At 43.4% G+C, this 18,981-nt stretch overlaps 1 protein-coding gene across 2 annotated transcripts in view; it reads right to left on the reverse strand.

Annotated features, from left to right (window-relative positions):
• Positions 1-866: 866 nt before the first annotated feature.
• The window catches only part of AIDA (axin interactor, dorsalization associated), a 29,362-nt gene continuing 11,247 nt past the window's right edge, over positions 867-18,981 (reverse strand). Inside the window, exons 4-11 of one of the 2 annotated variants that reach the window (XM_032103061.1) lie at positions 17,538-17,592; positions 12,083-12,146; positions 11,537-11,643; positions 9,854-9,865; positions 6,998-7,120; positions 4,694-4,816; positions 4,120-4,237; positions 867-3,273 (exon numbers count right to left, since the gene is read on the reverse strand). In XM_032103061.1, the coding sequence (XP_031958952.1) occupies positions 3,177-3,273; positions 4,120-4,237; positions 4,694-4,816; positions 6,998-7,120; positions 9,854-9,865; positions 11,537-11,643; positions 12,083-12,146; positions 17,538-17,592 (699 nt within the window). In that variant the 3' untranslated portion in view covers positions 867-3,176. The remainder of the gene's footprint in view (positions 3,274-4,119; positions 4,238-4,693; positions 4,817-6,997; positions 7,121-9,853; positions 9,866-11,536; positions 11,644-12,082; positions 12,147-17,537; positions 17,593-18,981) is intronic. The other variant, XM_032103063.1, reaches the window with a different exon arrangement.

Here is an 18,981-nt window from a genome sequence, read left to right on the forward strand (position 1 = left end):
TTTTTTGTTCAGAAGGAATATTGGTTCAGTAATGTGACAAAGAATACTACAGATCTGAGTGCAAGAATTGAATCGAGGCCAAATTAATGCTGCTGCAGGGTAATGACCATGTTACCCTCATGCTGATCTACTCTGACACAATATGGACTTGCTTCATGTAATGAGGACCAAGGAGGATACAGCTTCCAGAGCTGGAAACCTTGATGAAGTTGTGGAATTGACCTGTGTTTCTGCAGTGCCTCTCCACTAGAGAAACTCAGAACTTCCCAAATTGCTTTCTGCTTTTGAGAGCACTTTGCAGCATCAAGCAAAGTTTGAGAGCTGAGTTTTCATCTTCCTCAGGGTTAAGAGCAATTGAACTTCTTTAACAGGAAGGCTGGACTTGGAGAGCCTTTTTTCTTCCATCAGAAAAGAAAGTAGCATCTTTCTGTAAAGCAGAGTGGGGCTGTGAAACCATGTAAACCTCTACTGCAGCTACCAGCACTGAATAATTTTCAAAACACACCCCACACTTGCAGTTCAAGTGTTAGTGCAAGTATTTGGAACACCAGGCCTTTGACTGTCTCGGTGAGTAAGGTTTCTCACAAGTGCGCTGTACAAAAGGCAGCCTGAGGGAGGAAAAAAGGAAAACAATGCAGAATAATAAAAAACCCTACTGGGAGGCCATTACAGCTTTACTGCCAGAGTACAAGCAGCCATTAAAATTGCCATCTAGGTGTTACATTCTTACAGTACAAGTGTAAAGCTTTAGATTTCAGATGAAAGACAAGCTGGAACATCACTGAAGCATAAAACAATCCCAAAGCCTTTGGTGTGTGCAGCAGCAGTGCTGGCAGTGGGACAGTTCACAGAAAAAAGGCAAGGGATAGAAGCAACTTTAAAAATGGTATTTCACACTCAACAGACATGAATTCACAATCAGTTAAATACAAAGCTCTACTTGTGTATTTAACAAAAATACTTCAAAGTTGACATTTCATATAACTGGCATTAATACAGACATCTACAAGCTGGGGAAGGGTCCAGGTAAGCAGCAGAAACGATGGGTTTGTACTTTCAAGGGACAATATTTCAGTTTGCAGGGTGGCTGATGACACATTGATGAACATCCATGACTGAAAGTCAAGTTCTCTAAGTTCAGGATCTTTCCTTCCTCATACAAGCCTTTGTGGTGCTCACTGTCTCCTCTCTCTTGCCCATCCCAGCTAACAGTAAGAACTTAAAAGTTGGATGGAATCTCCCTCTGGATGCACCAGGAGGCACCTTAGACCCACACACTCAACTGCAGTGCTTACCCTGGATGGCAGGGCTGGACTGAACTCCAGAACCAGCCCTTCCCCTCTTCGGGGCCACTCAGTGCCTGCAGTTCCTTGGTCAGAACAAGTTCTGAGCCAGCCAGGGGCGACTGCCAGGTAAATGGGCCAAGCTCAGATTTATTTACAACCCCATACTAACACTTTGCTCTGTCCTTCTGCAGAGTTCAGAGGATGATTTGTATTTGGTTTTTATCAGTGTATCCTCCTTTAGTCTGGTGTCCAGAATGCTGCATTCAGAGGTGTTTCCATAACTCACAGGGATATCTTGATAGTCACCCATCAGCTTTAGAACCAGTGGGGTATTGTAAAGACCCATAACCAGGACATTTCACCTGCCCTTTTTCCCCTCCAACCAGCAGTGGAATTAGAGCAAGTGTTGCTGACTTCTGTTGTAACACCTAAATAATGTCATCCCTAGTTATACCAGAGCAAAGAAAGGCAAGAAGATTAGGACATTCAAAACCAGCTTTTTATCCTAATCAACATGGTAAAGCTAAAAATGCTGAACAGCTGAGTGGAGAAAGACAAACAGCATGAAGAAAAGTAACATCCCTTCCCTTAACACATGATGTAACATCTTGGGGTGAGGTGACAGAAAAGAGGAACGGATGATACACCTGCATCCAGGCTGTTAAAAATAATTGACACTAGTTTGGGAGCTGGGTCTTCAGTTAGCATAGCAGAGTATTCAGGCACTAGTTAGATATGCAAGAAGTTTATCAAACCATAAAGTATCATATTAAATATCCACGCAAATATATGAAAGATTTGACTGGGTTCTACTTCTGTCCCTTTTTCAGGTCAAAAGGTGAATGCAAGTGTGTCATAATAAGCCAATGTCCTGCAGCTTATTACACACCAAATCAAAAATATAGAAAATAAATGATAATCCTATCTACTTACATAAAAAGGTAATTTTTTGAGTAAGTTTCCAGACTTGCACAAAATATGCAGAAAACTGCATACAATCAGTTTCCATAAGAACAGCAGTTTCATGTAAAAGGTGGGTCAGCCTGCTAGCCAGACCTACTTTATACAAAGCTCTGGAAAAATGACACTTCAACACTGAGGGCCTGTCCTGCTGTCACTGAAATGGCAAAACGCCCACTGCCACCAGGACAAAGCCCTGGAGAAGGCCTCTCTATCCCCCACCCACCTTTGCAAACCATTCTGTGACAAGATACAGAAAGTAACAGCTCTAGTAGGGAGTAACAGTGATTGCAAGGATTGTAACATGTATTCAAAACTCAGGCAGGGCTGTAAAATCATAGTTCAGTGTTCTCATCTGCAGTTGTCCTCCTCCTGACCCGACCACAGGGACTTGTGGCCACCCACCTGACCCGCATTCTCCTCTCCCTCACTTCAAAGCACTTGCAGTACCTCAAGCTCCTTCCCAGCCCACCTCGTCCTTCTCCCAGTCTTCTTTCACCCTGCCCACTCCAGAGGACTCTGAAATGCAGATGAGAGGAACTACAATAGCACAGCAGTGTAAACAGTTAGTAGGCCTGCCACATCTTTATTGCTGCAGGTTTGGCAAAGGGGCATTCTCCGTCCTCAGGGGGAGCTTGAGGCAAAAGGAGAATAACGCTTAAAGATAAAAAGTGATGAACAGCAAACTTAGGAAAAGCAGTCAACCTATATCAGGGCTCTTGGAAAAACCTGTAGCTAGAAGTTACTGAAAAAAATCTTGCACTTGCATGGTGGGCTTGTCCCTGCCCCTGAAGTAGTGCTGTGCAGTGGGTGATGGTCCCGTGTGACCTACTGGCATGAACAGAGTCGTCTTCCCGCCCCTCGGAGCCTAAGGCTACTACACAGCTACCAGGACTTGTGGTTCAGTTCACAGAGGTCTCACAACTGGGGTCATTCCTTGTGCAATGTTTGATGGAGGTGAAGGTAAAGTGGTTTCTTGGTCAACAGTTGCAATTTCTTCCTTTTAAAGTCAGTGGGTTTTTTGTACCTGTAACCACAAGAAAGTGCATTAATCCAAGCGCTAATGGCTGTGCAGGAGGATGAAAGCAATCTAGAAAGCTCATCCTGTACAGATCTTATTACCCTCATCTTTTAAATACATCTGACAAGGCTTGCTGGAAGCAACAATAATGAAGAAATGGTATTTTCTCTGGATGATGATTTTTACAGGAGAAAAATTTCAATATGAAGTAAATGAACTTAATATTTTTGTAAGGAGATTCCCAACATAATACTCTGGATTGTAGGAGAGACCCAGTATCGGCTACTCAGTACTTCAGAAGTACTCCAAGCTAGCACAGACTAAGCACTCTTCCAAGAATTGCAAGATTCACCCTCTTCTTGAATAAAAAACCAAGCCCCTCCCTCAGACCTTCAGCCACTCAGCAAGGGGAGGATGCACACCATGACCACTCAACACTACTTTGAAATGTTCATAAACTTAATTGCAAATCAGTACCTCATGCCTCAAATCAGATTTCCTTTACAGAAGTTCTGTACCAAAAGAATGAGTTGATTATTTTTTAAAATATATCAGATCTGACACTCAGGCTAAACTCCAAATTAAAATCTCCCCTACAGACTTCATTAAATTCATACAAAATTAAATTACTAACACCAGCATTTTATTTGGAAACAGGTCTAGTTTCTGAGAAGAGTCTAACCATCTTACTTGCCTAAAAGCATTTTATCTTCCCCTTTTTATTAAAGTATTCTTTAAGGAAGTCAATCTAATGAGTCCAAGAAACCTTCCTTAATGCAACAAGCCACACATTGTAACTGAAGGCTGGTTCATTTCCTCTGTCATTGTCATCCATAATTGTGAGTCACTTACAGTTCTATAACAATTGCCCCAGGTTTAATTTCATCCATCTCCATGAAAGCAAAGCACTTGGTGCTAGTAAACCTTTTCTTAGGCTTGTAGTGTTTGAATTCAAAGAAAATAGCTGCACCTGGAGGGAAAAATTGTTGAATAGAAAAGTTAGCAATTATGGGTAAGAGTTATCTGAAAACTTATCTGCCATTAAGTTGCTCTACTTAAATTGAAGGGAATTATCTCCAACACTTCTGTTATTTACTCAAAAGCTACATCGTGTTCTTACAATGCCCATCACACTCTCAACAGCTTAAACTCTTCACTCCATTGCTCACACCCAGGTACCAATGACTAAGCAGGTGATAAAGCAGTTCAATACCTGTGTAGCAGAGCACACTGCTCTGTTTTTATCTCTTTTCATTTCTCCCTTGCCTGCAAGCCATCCCAGTGACCAATTTGAAAGGGACAGGATGCAAAGGTCTATTTTTATCCTTGTCTGGATCTTGAGCCCTGCAGCACCAGCTCAGGAGCAGCCCAGTGTCTGTGCTCCCAAAGCTCCTGGGCCCTGTTTCAGGTCTCTGGTACCACATACCTTTTGTTAGTCTTTCAATGTGTTTCTGAATCTCGATGTCCACATTAAAATGGACATATGTGTCCTCCTTCCTCAAAGCCACAGGAGTATCTTGCACAGGAGTCAGATCTATCCCATTCAAATCTGCAGGAAAGAAACAGCATGAAATGGCAGAAGCTTCTCAGACTTTAAGGTTCAGCTTTAAGAGATTTACAAGTCTCTCCTAATCCTGCCAGAAAAGGTTCACGCACACCTGGCTATTTCCACAAAACCTAAAAAAGGGGAAATCATATCCCTTTTCTTTTTGATTACAACATGAAAGCAGCTAAAGTTCTGGCAATATTTCAGATAAAAAAAAGGAATTACCCCTCTTTTAAAGAGGGCATTTCTTTCTGCTGTCACCAAAAGATTCCCTTTCCTGTGCACACAGGACTGCAGCAAAGCTCCAGCCCAAGTGGGATACACACCAAAGGCTGCCTTCCACACAGGGTCTGCAGGGCACAGCTCACACATCCTGTGTATGCCCTGCTTTGTCCCTAGACACAACAAGCATTATTCCTCTTGGGTTTTCCACAGAGGCATTGCAGGGCCATGGGATGGACTCCAGCTCTCAGCACCAGCCCCTGGTTGTGCTGGTGTGGCACAGCCAATATTGTTTCTCACTAAGCCTCTGCTGTTTCCAGGGGTACATTTGTCCTCTTACTGTCTTTCCTCTCATTCCCGATCCCTTTCCCTCTGGCAGAGGAAGTTGCTAATGATGTGGCCAAGATTACAGATATGGAATGCACACGTTGTGCTTGGAGCACAGGCTGAGGCCCTGGAGCACCAGTGATTCCCTTCATCCAGGGCATGGGCTGGGATTGGCAATGCTGCATCGGGAACAAACCTCTCTCCAAACCTGCAGAAAAGCAGCTTGGTTTAGAACCAAGGAAATCAGCTACTAAGTGTCCTTAGACTCCTAACAGTGACAAAATGAGTCTTCAGAGATACTTTTCCTGACCAAAAACTTTGAGAAATAGAAGTATCAAAAGACACCATTAGCAGACTCAGGCATACCCTGCCCACACACTCACTTCTTGATCCTAGTTTCTACCTCATTACTTGGCAGCCACACCATTTCCAATGAGTTTGGAAACAGGGAGCCTCATGTTAACAGAGAGACTTGTTGGGAAAGCAAGCCCAGCAACACAGAGTCTCCCTTAGCTCCAGAAGGGAAATGAGAGCTACAGCAGCAGTTTTAGCAGTGTGCAATGAGACAAACACTTCAGTGGCAAGGAACAAGGAATGTTTGTTTTAAAAGCCCTGATAAGTATTCAAGGGACGTTTGATAACTGATCCTTCCCCTGTGCCAGAGGACGTCTGGTGGAGGAAGCACTGATCACACATCTGACAAGTGTTTCATCCCTACATTTAATATCCAATAGCACATCTCAAGAGGACACATACAAGGTCATTATCACAACTGATAATAACAAGAGGATATTGGCTCAGCTACAGATTTTTACATGATAAACAAAAAAAAAAAATCAAACTCCTACAAAGATTGTAAAGAGAAGCTGAAGTAAAGCAGAACAAGGCAAGGGTAAGCAGTTTTGACTACAGGGGCTTCCTGCTAAGAAATGCAAAATGGGGGGACAGATACTTCCACTAGAAAGAGTGTGAATACCAAAAAAATCTCAGCCTTAAAAGACACCAACTATGTTACCATCTGAAACAGAGAAATCCTAACATTGCCTATCCTGGACTGACAGAGAGAGAGGTTCTTCCAGATTTATGGAGGCTCTCAGCCCACCAGGCTCTGGCCAAAGCATTTCACTAGCCAGGCTAACACTTTCATTTTATTTCATTTGCAAGCTTTGCTTCCCAGCTTCATACCCATTCCTCTAGACCTCAAGCCCTGGTAAGATTATATTTGTAGTACTACAAAATTAGTTGAATGAGAGGGCAAGAATGGAGTCAGTGGGCCGTGGTTCCCCATCTCCAGAAAGCCTGGAGACCAGTATGTGTGGGGAGTACACACAGTCCAAGAAGATCTGTACTCAGGAGTCAGCTGCAGAAGTCATGGCAGAGAAGTAGGGCAAAGTCACTCAGCTCTCAGCAGGGACAGGCACCCCTGAGTGCACAGAGAGGAGCGTATCCTGCAGAATTCACCTCCCAGTAGCTCTCAAATACAGACTTTTTCCACCCGTGATTAAAGCAGAAGCCCTAAATCCACAATAGAACTACCAACAAACGTTTTTCCTGGCAGGCTGAAAAATCAATAGAGCTTTCAGAAAATGCACTCTCTCCAAAGCAGCACTGAGGAGGCAGAACAGAAATCATTACCCTTTACACTGACTGTGATGTAAGGATCAATGCACTGCCCAGCATCTTTCAGACCAATTTTCTCTATGTTGATGGTGAGTAATGTCATCCCGGGTTCAGATGGCAATCTGGGCAATAAAGTACCTGGAAAGAGTAAAGCATATTATTAACCCTTGGTGTCATCTCACAGCAGAGGCTTTGCTTGTCCCATCTTCTCTCATGGAAGATGCTGTTCTTAGGGGGTACAAACTCCAAAGATTCATATCCCAATAGAACACAGCACCATGGGAATGTCTGTGTGCACAGACACCAAACATCATTTGACAAATTTCAAAGCCCCCCCCAAAAAACCCAAGACTGCCTCAAGTCGAATCAACTGATAAAAAACTAGTGCCATAAGAATAGAGGGGAGCATTGTTTAAAGTGTTATTTCTTGCTGTCATGCGGAATAACCCACTCAAGGAACTCACTTGGTATCATTTTTGAGAGTTAAATTTGGGAGGCTGGATTCAATCTGCAGTTGCAGGAGGTTCAGATACTTGATTAGGAGTCCCACCCCACTGAACATGACTTGGCTTCACGTTGAACATTTAGACTGGGAGATTAAGGAGGAAAATGGCATCGTTGCAAATCCCACAGTACAAAAGGAAACCAGAAAATTGATTCTTAAGTAAGCTCTACTGGCTTCTGCTTAAGGGGGGGGAAAAAAAAACAAGAGTTTGCATCCCCTCAGTTCCCTTCTGCCTGAAGGAAGGAGTTCCCAGCTCTGCATCAAGAACATTTAGCATCAAAACCTGGTGGTCAGTATAAATGAATCCTCACAGTGCTGAGGAAGACAGTGCAGCTGGCAAGAAATCCAGACTGTTCAAACTCCCTAAAAGTCACGATATTCTGTCATCAAACATGGAGTAGGTTATTTCATGCTGAATTTAGCAAAAACCAGCACACTTCAAGCCCCTCTCTCCTATTGGATGAACAAGCACCAGGACAGAAAATGTTCAGGCTCATGAGCAAGTTTGAATCAAAGTTTTGCTTTTCTAATGAAAAAAATAAGTTATCCTAAGGCTTGAGCACTAAACAACATAATAATTTCCTTTGACAAATCCAATATGGGTTTTTTCTTGACACAATTTTTTCCTCTCTTCTGCTTGAGGAGCTGGGGAACCACAAAGATTTTGTCCTATGAGAGACTGGCTTTGCAAGAGGGGACCTTACATTCTGCTCTGAGAACTACAGGCACAGCTTCAGCAAGATTTCCTGAGTGTTCCCACATCCAATCACCCTCTCAGGATCACATGCAAGACTCAGGATCACATGCACCCTCTCAGGATCACATTCCCATCTCTGATGCTGCATGTTTCTATATTTCCTGTCCTGAGGAGACTCAGGGCCTCCAAAGCACTGTGTCTGCAGACACCTCCCAACACAGCACAGCAGACACAGCCCAGTGTTCTGAGCATGGGACAGGCTTCTGACTGCAGTGGGAGAAATGTTAGAGAGCAAACTTAGTAGAGATCCCTCATTTCTGCAAAGCAGCACATGCTCTAGTTAATCTTGCTGTCTTTCCTGAAGAGTTGCTCAAAGATAGAGTTCTTATTTCAATCTAAGTGAAGGCAGAAGCAAGCCTGCATTCTCTTTGGCACAAAACTTTGCTCCATCATCTCTCAGTTGTCTCCTAAAAGCAGCATGGGCCTCAAGAGCCAGGACCAAATGTAGCCTTCAGCTTTCCTGTCCATCACTCCAACGGACTAAGTGATGTGATACTTCATAGAAATATCACCTGAAAGATGCCTCAGCCTGGAATTTATTATAAAAACAGTGGCTTAAGAGAAATTATTCTTGAAGAATGCTTTCCAGAATGTGTAAAATTGCAGAGTTGCAATGGACAGAAGAGTCAAGCTCACTTCCAGGAGACAAGAGAACAGTAGGACAGAGTATCCAAGGAACACTGTTTCCTTCCTGCCCCAGCAGGAGGAACAGCCAAGCCAGCAGTGGGCTAGAGTAGCTGACTGTAGCCTGTCTCACGTGAGCCACAGCCCCAGGCAGGCCTGTGCTGGAGCCTCTGCAGCCACTTCACACAGCAGCCCCAGGAGGTGACAGTGCCCGCTCTGTGGTACAGCCTTCCTGGGCTGGGCACCACCCGCTGTCTGCCACACGGCCTGGGCCCTGAGCAGGCTCACACTGAGGCCTTTCAGGAGAGAGCTGCAGCCACGCCACACACAACCACAGGGCATCTCTGCCAGAGGGGGCCGGGAGCACCTGCAAGGAAGGAAGTGTCCTCCTCCAAGTGGGTTCCAGAGACAGACAGTGGGCCAGCCCAGCAGCCCACTGCAGCTGAGACACAGACATTCAGGCCCTCCCCTCCCAAATCCCGTTCAGAGAAAGGGGAAAAAGTGACAAGTCTCCTGCTGGGCTCACAAGGTGAGATGGATCACAGAAGAGCACAGGACTGGAGTAAAGTCATATATAACCAGGAGAAAGGCAGGAAACCTTTGCTGTTAGAGGCGGCAAGCCATTGCTCAGTTCAGCTCCACACAGCGCAGAAGTCCAACTACACAAATACTCTTTGTAAGATTTCCCATAAAATATGTATTCCAGTAAATAAAATCCAGCTACACACCTACTCTTGGCTACACCCCAACTCAGAACCTCTTCATTAGTACAGCAGGACTTCTAGAGAGCTGTTTGAATCAACAAACATGGCCTTCCCTTTTCCTCGTACTGAAGACAAATGAAGACCAATAGATAGATGCCCAGTACTGTGACTGTTACCAAAAATTGTGCTGTGAGGGTTGGCACTAAGAGCTGCATGAAGAAGACCACAGCTACATGAACATGATCACAGAAATTACTGTACATACTAAAAGGTTCTCATACCTTTGTTGGCTCCTGGGTTAGATGAATGGGGCAATGTGATAACGATGAAGCCATGCATGGAGAAGACAAGACCATGGTCAGTTAGACAGTACAGTCACACACTATGGATTAAAGGCACATCAAAGCAAGGAGTGCAACACAACTCTGTCAATTTGATAGGCAAAATTCACTTTACTCATAAGACTCACCCCAGGGCTGCAAACTGCTTTTGTTTGAGCCTCATCACCCAGGGAAGAGCAACAGACCAACCTCCAATCAGGTAAGAAACACCACAGTATTTACATCCAGTGGGGAAACACATAGTACAAAACCACCTTAGAGATTTAGATTATTGTAGTTATGGGGACATTTACCTTAATGTGGAAAAAGTAGCTCAGAAAAGTCACATATGCAGTCTGTTAAATAGATGGCAATGTAAAAACAGCAGTCACAAGTTGCTCTCACCTCCTCTTAAAAGCATGATCTTACTGAGGAGTATTTCTGTAAGAAAGTATAAGCCCCAAACCTCTCCTCTTTCCAACTTGGCTACTCTCCTTCTTTGAAAATGATTTAACTGTAAACTCAGTCTGCTTATCACCTACTTACACTCTTTCTTAAGCCCATACACAGCTTCTACGTCCACTACATGCACACAGCTCTGATGGGTTGCAGAGCTAACTGTTGGCACTGTGGCAAAGGTCACAGCCTTGTTGATCCACCACCACCTACTCAAGGTCTCTGTGCTGTGCTTGGGATAGACAGAAGGCACCTCCATAAATGGATTTATCATGGTGAATAACAAGGATCAAGACAGCAAATGTCAGTAATCAGTAGCACCATATATTATGGCCTGTTTGGGAGCTTGGCATAAACAGGTGTAGAATGTGCATGTCCACATCAGTACAGCCTGCAGGGACCACATTCAGCACTGAGCTTGGGATCATAGCTGAATATCATCTGTTTTCTCCAGGCATCAGTAATGCAACACCCCAGCTCTTCTGACCATAATTTCAGTACTGGTTTCCTTACTTGTTATCTCATTCCTGAAATACAAAGTTTGCTAGCCAGCTCTGGAACTAGAAACTTGTTTCTTCTGCAAAGAAATTACACCAGGGACCTAGAGAACCTCTGTTGCAACATCTAAATTGTCAAAACCTGAAACTACAGGAAGACCCTCTCTGTAGGTATATCCAGTTCTACAAGTGCTTTCACATGGACAAGGAATAAAGCTATGAAAATCAAAACCCCCCTTTGTCCTCTCAGAGCTTGGCTTCACTCTAAGCCACTGTCTCACCGAAAAACACCACACAAAAATAACCAGCAACAACTTATCACACCTCTAGGAGGATGTGCTGCTTCTTGCAGGAGAACCATTGCCACAATTTACATTTGAACACATTTGAAACACTTCACATAGTTAAGAAAGTGCATGGGAAGAAAATACTGAGTTTGAGTCAGGAATAAAGGATAATTATTTAAGGTAGATAGTACCACCCTCACAAGTTCTCCATACAACTGTTTCACAGTAAGATACTGTTTGCTGAGAAAAAAAATCACTGGCCACCCTTTTGGTTGTCCAATACAGCATTAGGGTTTGTTTGCATGAGCCTATAGCTCCCCACCCAAGCTTTTCAAATTACAGGTGGAAAAAGAGGCTTCTCAGAGAAGCTACAGAGGCTGGCATGGCAAGGCTAGTGCCCCTACCTGGAACTCTAGCAGGAAAAGAGTCTGGAGACCCTGCTCCAGCTCCTCCTTCCTCATCATCTTCCTCAAACTCCAAGTGTTCCTCTTCTCCAGGTGCTAAAATCTTCCTGTAAAACACAAGAAAGAAGAAATGAATCAACACTCACTCACCACCTGGCTGTCAATTCACAAGCCAGCATCTGAGTATAGAGCAGGGACAACACTCTTTAATGTCCTTTCATACTTCTTAATTTCTATCTCTACCTATATTCTCTGACAGAGACTGCAGGAGCTCAGACCAACAGAAAGCACAGAGCCTAAAAACAGGAGACAATACTGGAAATTTCAGAGAGATGTAGGGATGTACCAAGTACTGATTTTACCAAAAGCATGGTCTTGGTTTTTAGTGATACTGAGACAAACAGAATTCAGAAGTTCTTTTAACCAGTTTACACAAAGCAGTCTGGCAAGCAGATGGCTCTAGAAATGTGTTTCAGGTGCACACCAGGTACTCCCTTTCAAGTACATATCTGTACATGAAGTGATGTCCAAGAAGTTCTCTCTTACCTGAGTGGGACAGGCTGAACATCAAAGGGGAACTCCTTATTGTAAGTGAGGATATTCTTTAAGACTGCAGAGAAGGGAAAAAATAAAAATCCATACTCATAAATCAGCATTAATTCTACTGCTTTGCACAGCTATGTCCATTCTCACAGCATCTTCACACACAAATAATAATAATTTTTAAAATAATCAGATCATACAAAAAACACCCCTCTTCTCTCATATTTTAAAAACCAGCACAGCTGTGATCAAAACTACCACAGTAACATTCAGGCAGGTTGAACTGCAACTGCAGCACAAGACCACTACCACACTCACACGGGGAAGATGAACGTGGCAACAACCAGAATCTTCATGAGAAAAAGCTGCAGCCCCGAGGTGAGGGCAGCAATCTTTGGTGGCTGTTGAGAGCAGGTGGTGGTGTTACTGCCATCAGCTCCACACAGACTGAAATCTCCAGAGCTGACGTGGGTGCACACTCAGGCAGCCGCCATGGGAGACCAACTGTGCTGATAACACAAAGCTTTGGTGACATTTTCTGCTTCTTCAGTCATGTGTTTTGGGGGTTTTCTTTGGTGGTGATGGCTTTGTTTGTTTTTCTTTTTATCTGCCCTCGGATGTCTGGGCAGATTGGTGAAATTCAGGAGAAATAATGTGCAATACCTGGGCACCAAGCTCCAGAGACATTGCCTATACCTTCAGCACTCCATGGAAAACGGCTTTGCTATTTATATTGGAAACTTACTCACATTTTAGTAATCCCAACTTTATCTGCCATTTCCAAACACATCTACCAGTGAAAGAGAAACTGCCAAAAACATGTGAAAGAAATAAGCATTTCATGATAGCTAAAGGGCCTAAAAATTTACAAGAGAACACCTGCAAGGAGAGGCACTCTCCTACCAGACAATGAGTATCCCAGACTGGTAGGAGGAACAGAGAGGAAAAAACTCCTGAGTCCTCTAACAGAGCTTCACTTTGCAGTAAGAGCTCTCAGAGCACAGGAATCCTCCCCTTAGGAGTACTGAATGAGAACAAAACTCTTTTCAAACAATGTTCAGATTACACAAATACCAAGAGGTACTTAAATAGCAGTTATGCTTAAGGAGCCATTGCCAGGCCCCTCTGCCTCAGCACACTACAACTCAGCCAGTGCAGGAGAGCTTCCCTGTCTGCCTTCACATTCCCATCACCCAGCCTGGGCTCCTGCATTAGCTTACCAGACACCATCTGAATGCTTTAAGAATAAAGTATCCCTCTGGGAAACTATAAAGAAACCAAAAAGTCTTTCCAGTCTTTACTCATACTGATTTTTTTTTACTCATACTGATTTCTGTGCTATGACATGAGAGGTTAAGCACTGCCTGATCCCAGCCAGACACAATACATAAATACAGAGAAAGGTTTAAAGTGCTTTCAGTCAGAGCTGCGATGAGAGACAAAACCAATGCCATGTCTCTCTCTCCAAAAACCTCGCTCTGAGGCACCAGTAATGCAGATCTCAACATGAATCTGAAGAATCACAACCACTTCCCACCAGAAAAGCAGCTGATCAACAGCAGTCACCTTCCAGTACTGCTGAGGTTCAGGAAAAGAAGGGGATTTTTCTCACTCTCAGAATTCCCCTGCTCTCACAGAGCTACATCACAGCAGAAACAGAAAGTGAAACTACCCCAGGAGAAAAACCTCAGTGAAGTGAGATCTCTTACAGATCATAGGCACATTATACAGAAGAGACAGGAGTCACAGTAGCTCTCCTCCCACTTTCCAAAGGTTGCTAAGTGCTAGACTCCGCTTTTCTAGTAACCAGCTCCTCTTACGAGCAGCCCCTGAAAAAACCCTCCTAGTAATTCACCTCAGGCATCACTAGAGGGCCCGAAGTGCTCCGCTGACATGAGCACATGCAAGAGGAAACAGCTCTACAGCACCTAAAATCCTGCTGCTGCCCGAGGCTGAGCACCCCTGTCCTGCCGGGAGCAAATGTGGTGCTGAATGTTCAGCTCAGAAGCAGAACCTGTCGCCTTTTGGTGCACAAAGCCGTGGCTCAAGTTTTTAAAATGCTTTCAATTCTTGTCTCATCACCAGTGGCAAATAACTTTGCAAAGTTGTAACACAGCAATTTAAGTGCTCCTTTAAAGATCAACAGGATAAGCAGCAGGTCCACCACACTCAGCCTGGTGAAATACTTATTCAAAGCCACTAAGAAAAAGCTAAGCAATAAAATTTTGAGGAAAAGGAAAATCCTCTCTGCATCTACCACAAGTGTGAGCTTCAGTTGATTCAAATAAAAATACCAGATCACAGGAAAAAAAATTAGGTTAATATGAACAGGAATCTCCCTTGTAATGCTGTGTAAGACATCCAAGCTTTAAAAGGTTGGTTTGGGCTTTTTTGGATCTCTGTTTTGTTTTGAAAAACACAATCACCTCTGGGAGAAAGAGCCGTTCCCCTCTGTAATGTTGCTGCTCGAGAATGTGATTCATGGAAAATTCTCCACGAGTGCAACTAATCAGTAGATCCCAGCATCATGGCCTCCATCTCTGCTGCATTCCCAACAGAGATCTTTTAAAAATACTGTTCTGCAGCTCTTGTGCAGAAGTTGCCCTTTCTTTTGTGACATTGGACAAATGTCACTTTGATTTGCATAAAATCACAGAATCTCCAGAGTTTTTGGAAGGGACCCTCAAGGATCATCACAGTCCAACTCCCAGCTCTGCACAGGACACCCCAAGGATCACACCATGTGCCTGAGAGCGTTGTCCTAAAGCATCTTGGACTCTGTCAGGCTGGTGCTGTGACCACTGCCCTGGGAGCCTGTTCCAGTGCCCAACCACCCTCTGGGTGCAGAACCTTTCCCTGATATCCAACCTAAACCTCCCTTGACACAACTCCAGGCCATTCCCTCGGGTCCTGTCACTGGTCACACAGAGCAGAGATCAGTGCCTGCCCCTCCTCTGCCCCTCATGAGGAAGTTGTAACTGCAGTGAGGTCTCCCCTCAGCCTCCTCCTCTCCAGGCTGAACAGACCAACTGGCCTCAGCCTCTCCCCATAAGGCTTCCCCTCGAGGCCCTTCACCATCCTCATAGCCCAATTTTATCAGCAGTTGGCTCTTTCTTGAAAGACTTCAAAAGAAATATCAACATGGGCCATAAGACCAGGACACATTAACTTGGTAAAGACCACTGTCCATTTAGATTTTCTGTGACAGTGATTTTTGTCATACCTGTACTGGGTTTTTTTTGAATAGACAACATAAAATAATTCGGGCACCAGGCTCCCCAGTACAACTCAGTATCCACTTGTCTTATAATTATCACCTAGGCACAAGGGATGCCCCAGCCCCTCCATTTGTACTGTGAATTCTAACACTGGTATAAGCTTCCACAAAGAAATGGATTTGTGAGATCCAGTGTGTTAACAATGACTTCACACAGTGCAGCCTCAAAAGAACTATTTGTATGTATGGAACCTCCTGTAGCATTATTCCAGCACAAACTATTCAGTGACAAATCCTATAAACAAACAGAAGTAGCCAACTGCTTCACTTTCCAAGCTGCATGAAATGCAAGCTTAAGTAGGAAAAGTTAGAACTCGACAACACAAGATTAAGGGAAAAAAAAGTAAATCTAAGGGCCCTGGTTGTTATAACAACACCAAAACCATTCTGACAGCTTCAGGCACAAAAGTAATTAAAACAAGCCAAATTGTGTGAATAGCTGTTTTGTGTGAATAGCTGTTTTTGTTCCACCCTAATGGAATGGCTTGACCTAACAAAGGAATCACTTATTTGCATTGCCAACCCAGATTTTTTTAGCTTTTTCTGGTGGGATGCAAAAGAAAATTGACAACTTCACGGAGCATTTTATGAAATGGCTGGTATTGGCCTGATTAAGATTTACTCTATTCAAGATACACTTAAAAACCACAAAACAAAGGCACAATTCAGAGAGAAAGAGGCCAGAACCATCCAAGTAAGACAGCAGCATTAGGAACATCAATGTTCAATTGTAGTCGTAGAAGCACCCGTTCTCCTCCAAGGAAAATAACTCAGTGTATTTGAAAACTGATGGCCACACACTCTTCCTCAGTTTTAATATAGTTGCTTGTTGTAGGAGGTGTGGGCTGAATGCACTTCACACTGCTGAGCAGTTTTTTTGACAGCTAAAAATCAATTCTCTGATGGAGGGCAAGATAAGCAACAGGACTGTTGCACCTTAATTTAAATTTTGGACAGGATTCCCATCTCTCTTGCAACATTCAGTCACTCACAGGGCATTTGCACAATGGAGTCTAAAATCCACAGTCATTCAATGATTACATTTTAAATACTTTGTAAACAGAGAGCAGCAGTATCTATACAGAAAAATCCCAAGTCAGAGGATTCAGAGGCCAGACATACAATATGTAGAGTGAGGAAGACCGAATATTCCAACACCCAGTTAAACCCTTTCCTGAGTTATGGTCTTCACAGACCCAGCAGTTTGTAACACACCTCACTTTGCACTTTCAGGGAATAGTATAAAAGCATTTGGATTCTATATTTTGGTAGAGATATCACGAAGCTCAGCTCAATGCTCCACTTTTTAACAAGCTTCCCCACAGGATCCTCTGCAGGGAAGTTCAGCCTACTCATGAAGGGGAAAAACACTTGCCTGCCCATCATATTTATCCCCAGCGTGCCCCTTAATGTTATAACTGTGTCATAAGCAAAATAAAACCAACTTCTGTCAGCACGAAAAAGCTCTTCCACATTTCCTGTTCCCTGAGAATTGAAGAAACATTAATATTCACAATAATATGGCTTAGATGTGGAAGCTCTAATCATAAGGATGCTTTGAGAACAAAGCAGCCAGTGTTACAGGAAGGAAAATGAAGCAGATAAATAGATACTTCCTATATGAAAAAGTTATTTCTGGATTGACATACCAAGAACTGACCCAGGATCAGTTGGGAAAAAACAACATCACACAAAACCCTTCAAAGACTGACTCACATCCTCACTTTGACTCTCAACTTCGTTGGTCTGGTTGCATTACAGTGGGAGGTGACAGGTGATTGGCTACCATGAGCACAAGTTAAATATTTTCAAAAGAAAAAATAAATTTCATGCTGCAAGAAGGAAGACCACAAAGCGTTGAAACACAGTTCAAACAAGAAATGTGCAGGTAAATTATATAATGTACTACTGATACCTTAAAATAGTATTTTGTGCAAAAATTAGCAGCACCCAAATTGCTTATATATTATTTGAAACATTTGGGTTACTGTACTTTTAAATTACTCATGTTACATTCCTTAATACACATCAAGTTTTGTCTGCATGGTAACAGACATTTGGAAGAAGCACCTAAACCCAGCATGACTGTTGAACTGCAGTGTGGTCAGTCAGTATTCCTGGTGCTGTCATGTTTTCCATTGTCATGATAAATGGCACTCAAAATACAAAGATACCACTTACTTGGTTCCAACTTCTTCAGATCCTCAAGCTTAAACTCATCCTGCGACTGGGTGGACTAGGACAGTACAAAGAAAGAGTTAGATCTTGGGATGCACCTTCCTCTCACACAGAGCTACCCTCTCAGAATAAAAATGTGAGGTGCTTCCTTTGTTCCAGCACACCAAGTTACCTCAAAGCTACATCCCCCCCAAAAAATCTACCCAACAAAAGGCAGGTTCCCAGGTGAGGCAGAGACTACGTTACTTCTCAAATATTAAGAACAGATTTATCCAATATTCCAAGCTCTAATGCAAGATAAATATTTTTAAACCAACTAGTGGTACATTCTTACTGCACACAGGAACATTCACATTTCAAGACACGTGTCCAACATTGTGACATTGGCAGAAGTTACAGTACACAGGATGAGCTTGACAAAACTCAGCCAAGAACTCACTGAAAACAGAAGAGGAATTCCCATCTTTCTTTTCTCCAGCTCTCATGATGGTTTCCTCCTCTGTCTGTAGCACATACCTGTACAGTTCTCAGTAAGCCTATCTGAGTTACTAACGCAACAGAGAAGTTCTTCATTTTTTATTCTGAGGTAGCTCACCAACAGTTTGGTAAGATTAGTTTATTCTGAGACAAGTGGCAGAGCTGGCATAAAAAGAAGTGCAAATAGGAGGACTGACACTGGGCATCCTCTTCTAGGTGGATGATCAGGTCTTACCTATTATGTCATTGCACCCTTGGCATTCCTTAAGATTGCCTATTGCTTTCAGCATTTAAGGTCCAATGAGGTTTTTTTCTTGATTTTGTCCAAGAGTGAATAGGGACCTTCTGCAAGACTGTGTAACGATACTAAAGCAGCTATACACTTAGTGTTAGGAGAGTGGGAAAAGGTGACCACACTCACTAACTGCTTTAACCTCTGCTAAGAAACCATAACCAAACTGCAGCAAGTAAACCCCACCCCAAAGTGAAGTGGGCAAGAGGTTCTTGTACCCTCTCAAAAGGTTATAAAATCCTTGAGTTACTGCTGGGGAATCAATAGCAAGGAAGGCTGTTCTTGCACAACATCATCTCTCCAGCTTGGCAGGTTATGACACAGCTGCAGCTTCTGCTGCTGCTCCCAGATGTGACCTGACCCACAAAGCTGTTCCATAGTGGAACACGCAGGTCCTTGTCAAAGTCACAGTGACTCCAAGCAAGCACCACACTCTTCAAACACCCCAGGTTAGATCAAAATAGAATGACAGGTAGAGGTAACCAAATAATTCCTCAAATTCTTCACAGCCTCAAGACTGGTCAGTCCCCACCTCATCAGTCCAGCATGCTGTATCCCAGCCTCTCGGGCAAATGAAGGCAGCACCTTGTCCAGCAACACAAAGTATTTGGGAGTGCTGCTAAGAGTAACTTGATGCAAAATTTGCCTGTCATCACTCTTTCTTGGCAAAGAGGTAAT

Source organism: Corvus moneduloides, chromosome 3, assembly GCF_009650955.1.
Source record: "Corvus moneduloides isolate bCorMon1 chromosome 3, bCorMon1.pri, whole genome shotgun sequence".
Taxonomy (NCBI): domain Eukaryota; kingdom Metazoa; phylum Chordata; class Aves; order Passeriformes; family Corvidae; genus Corvus; species Corvus moneduloides.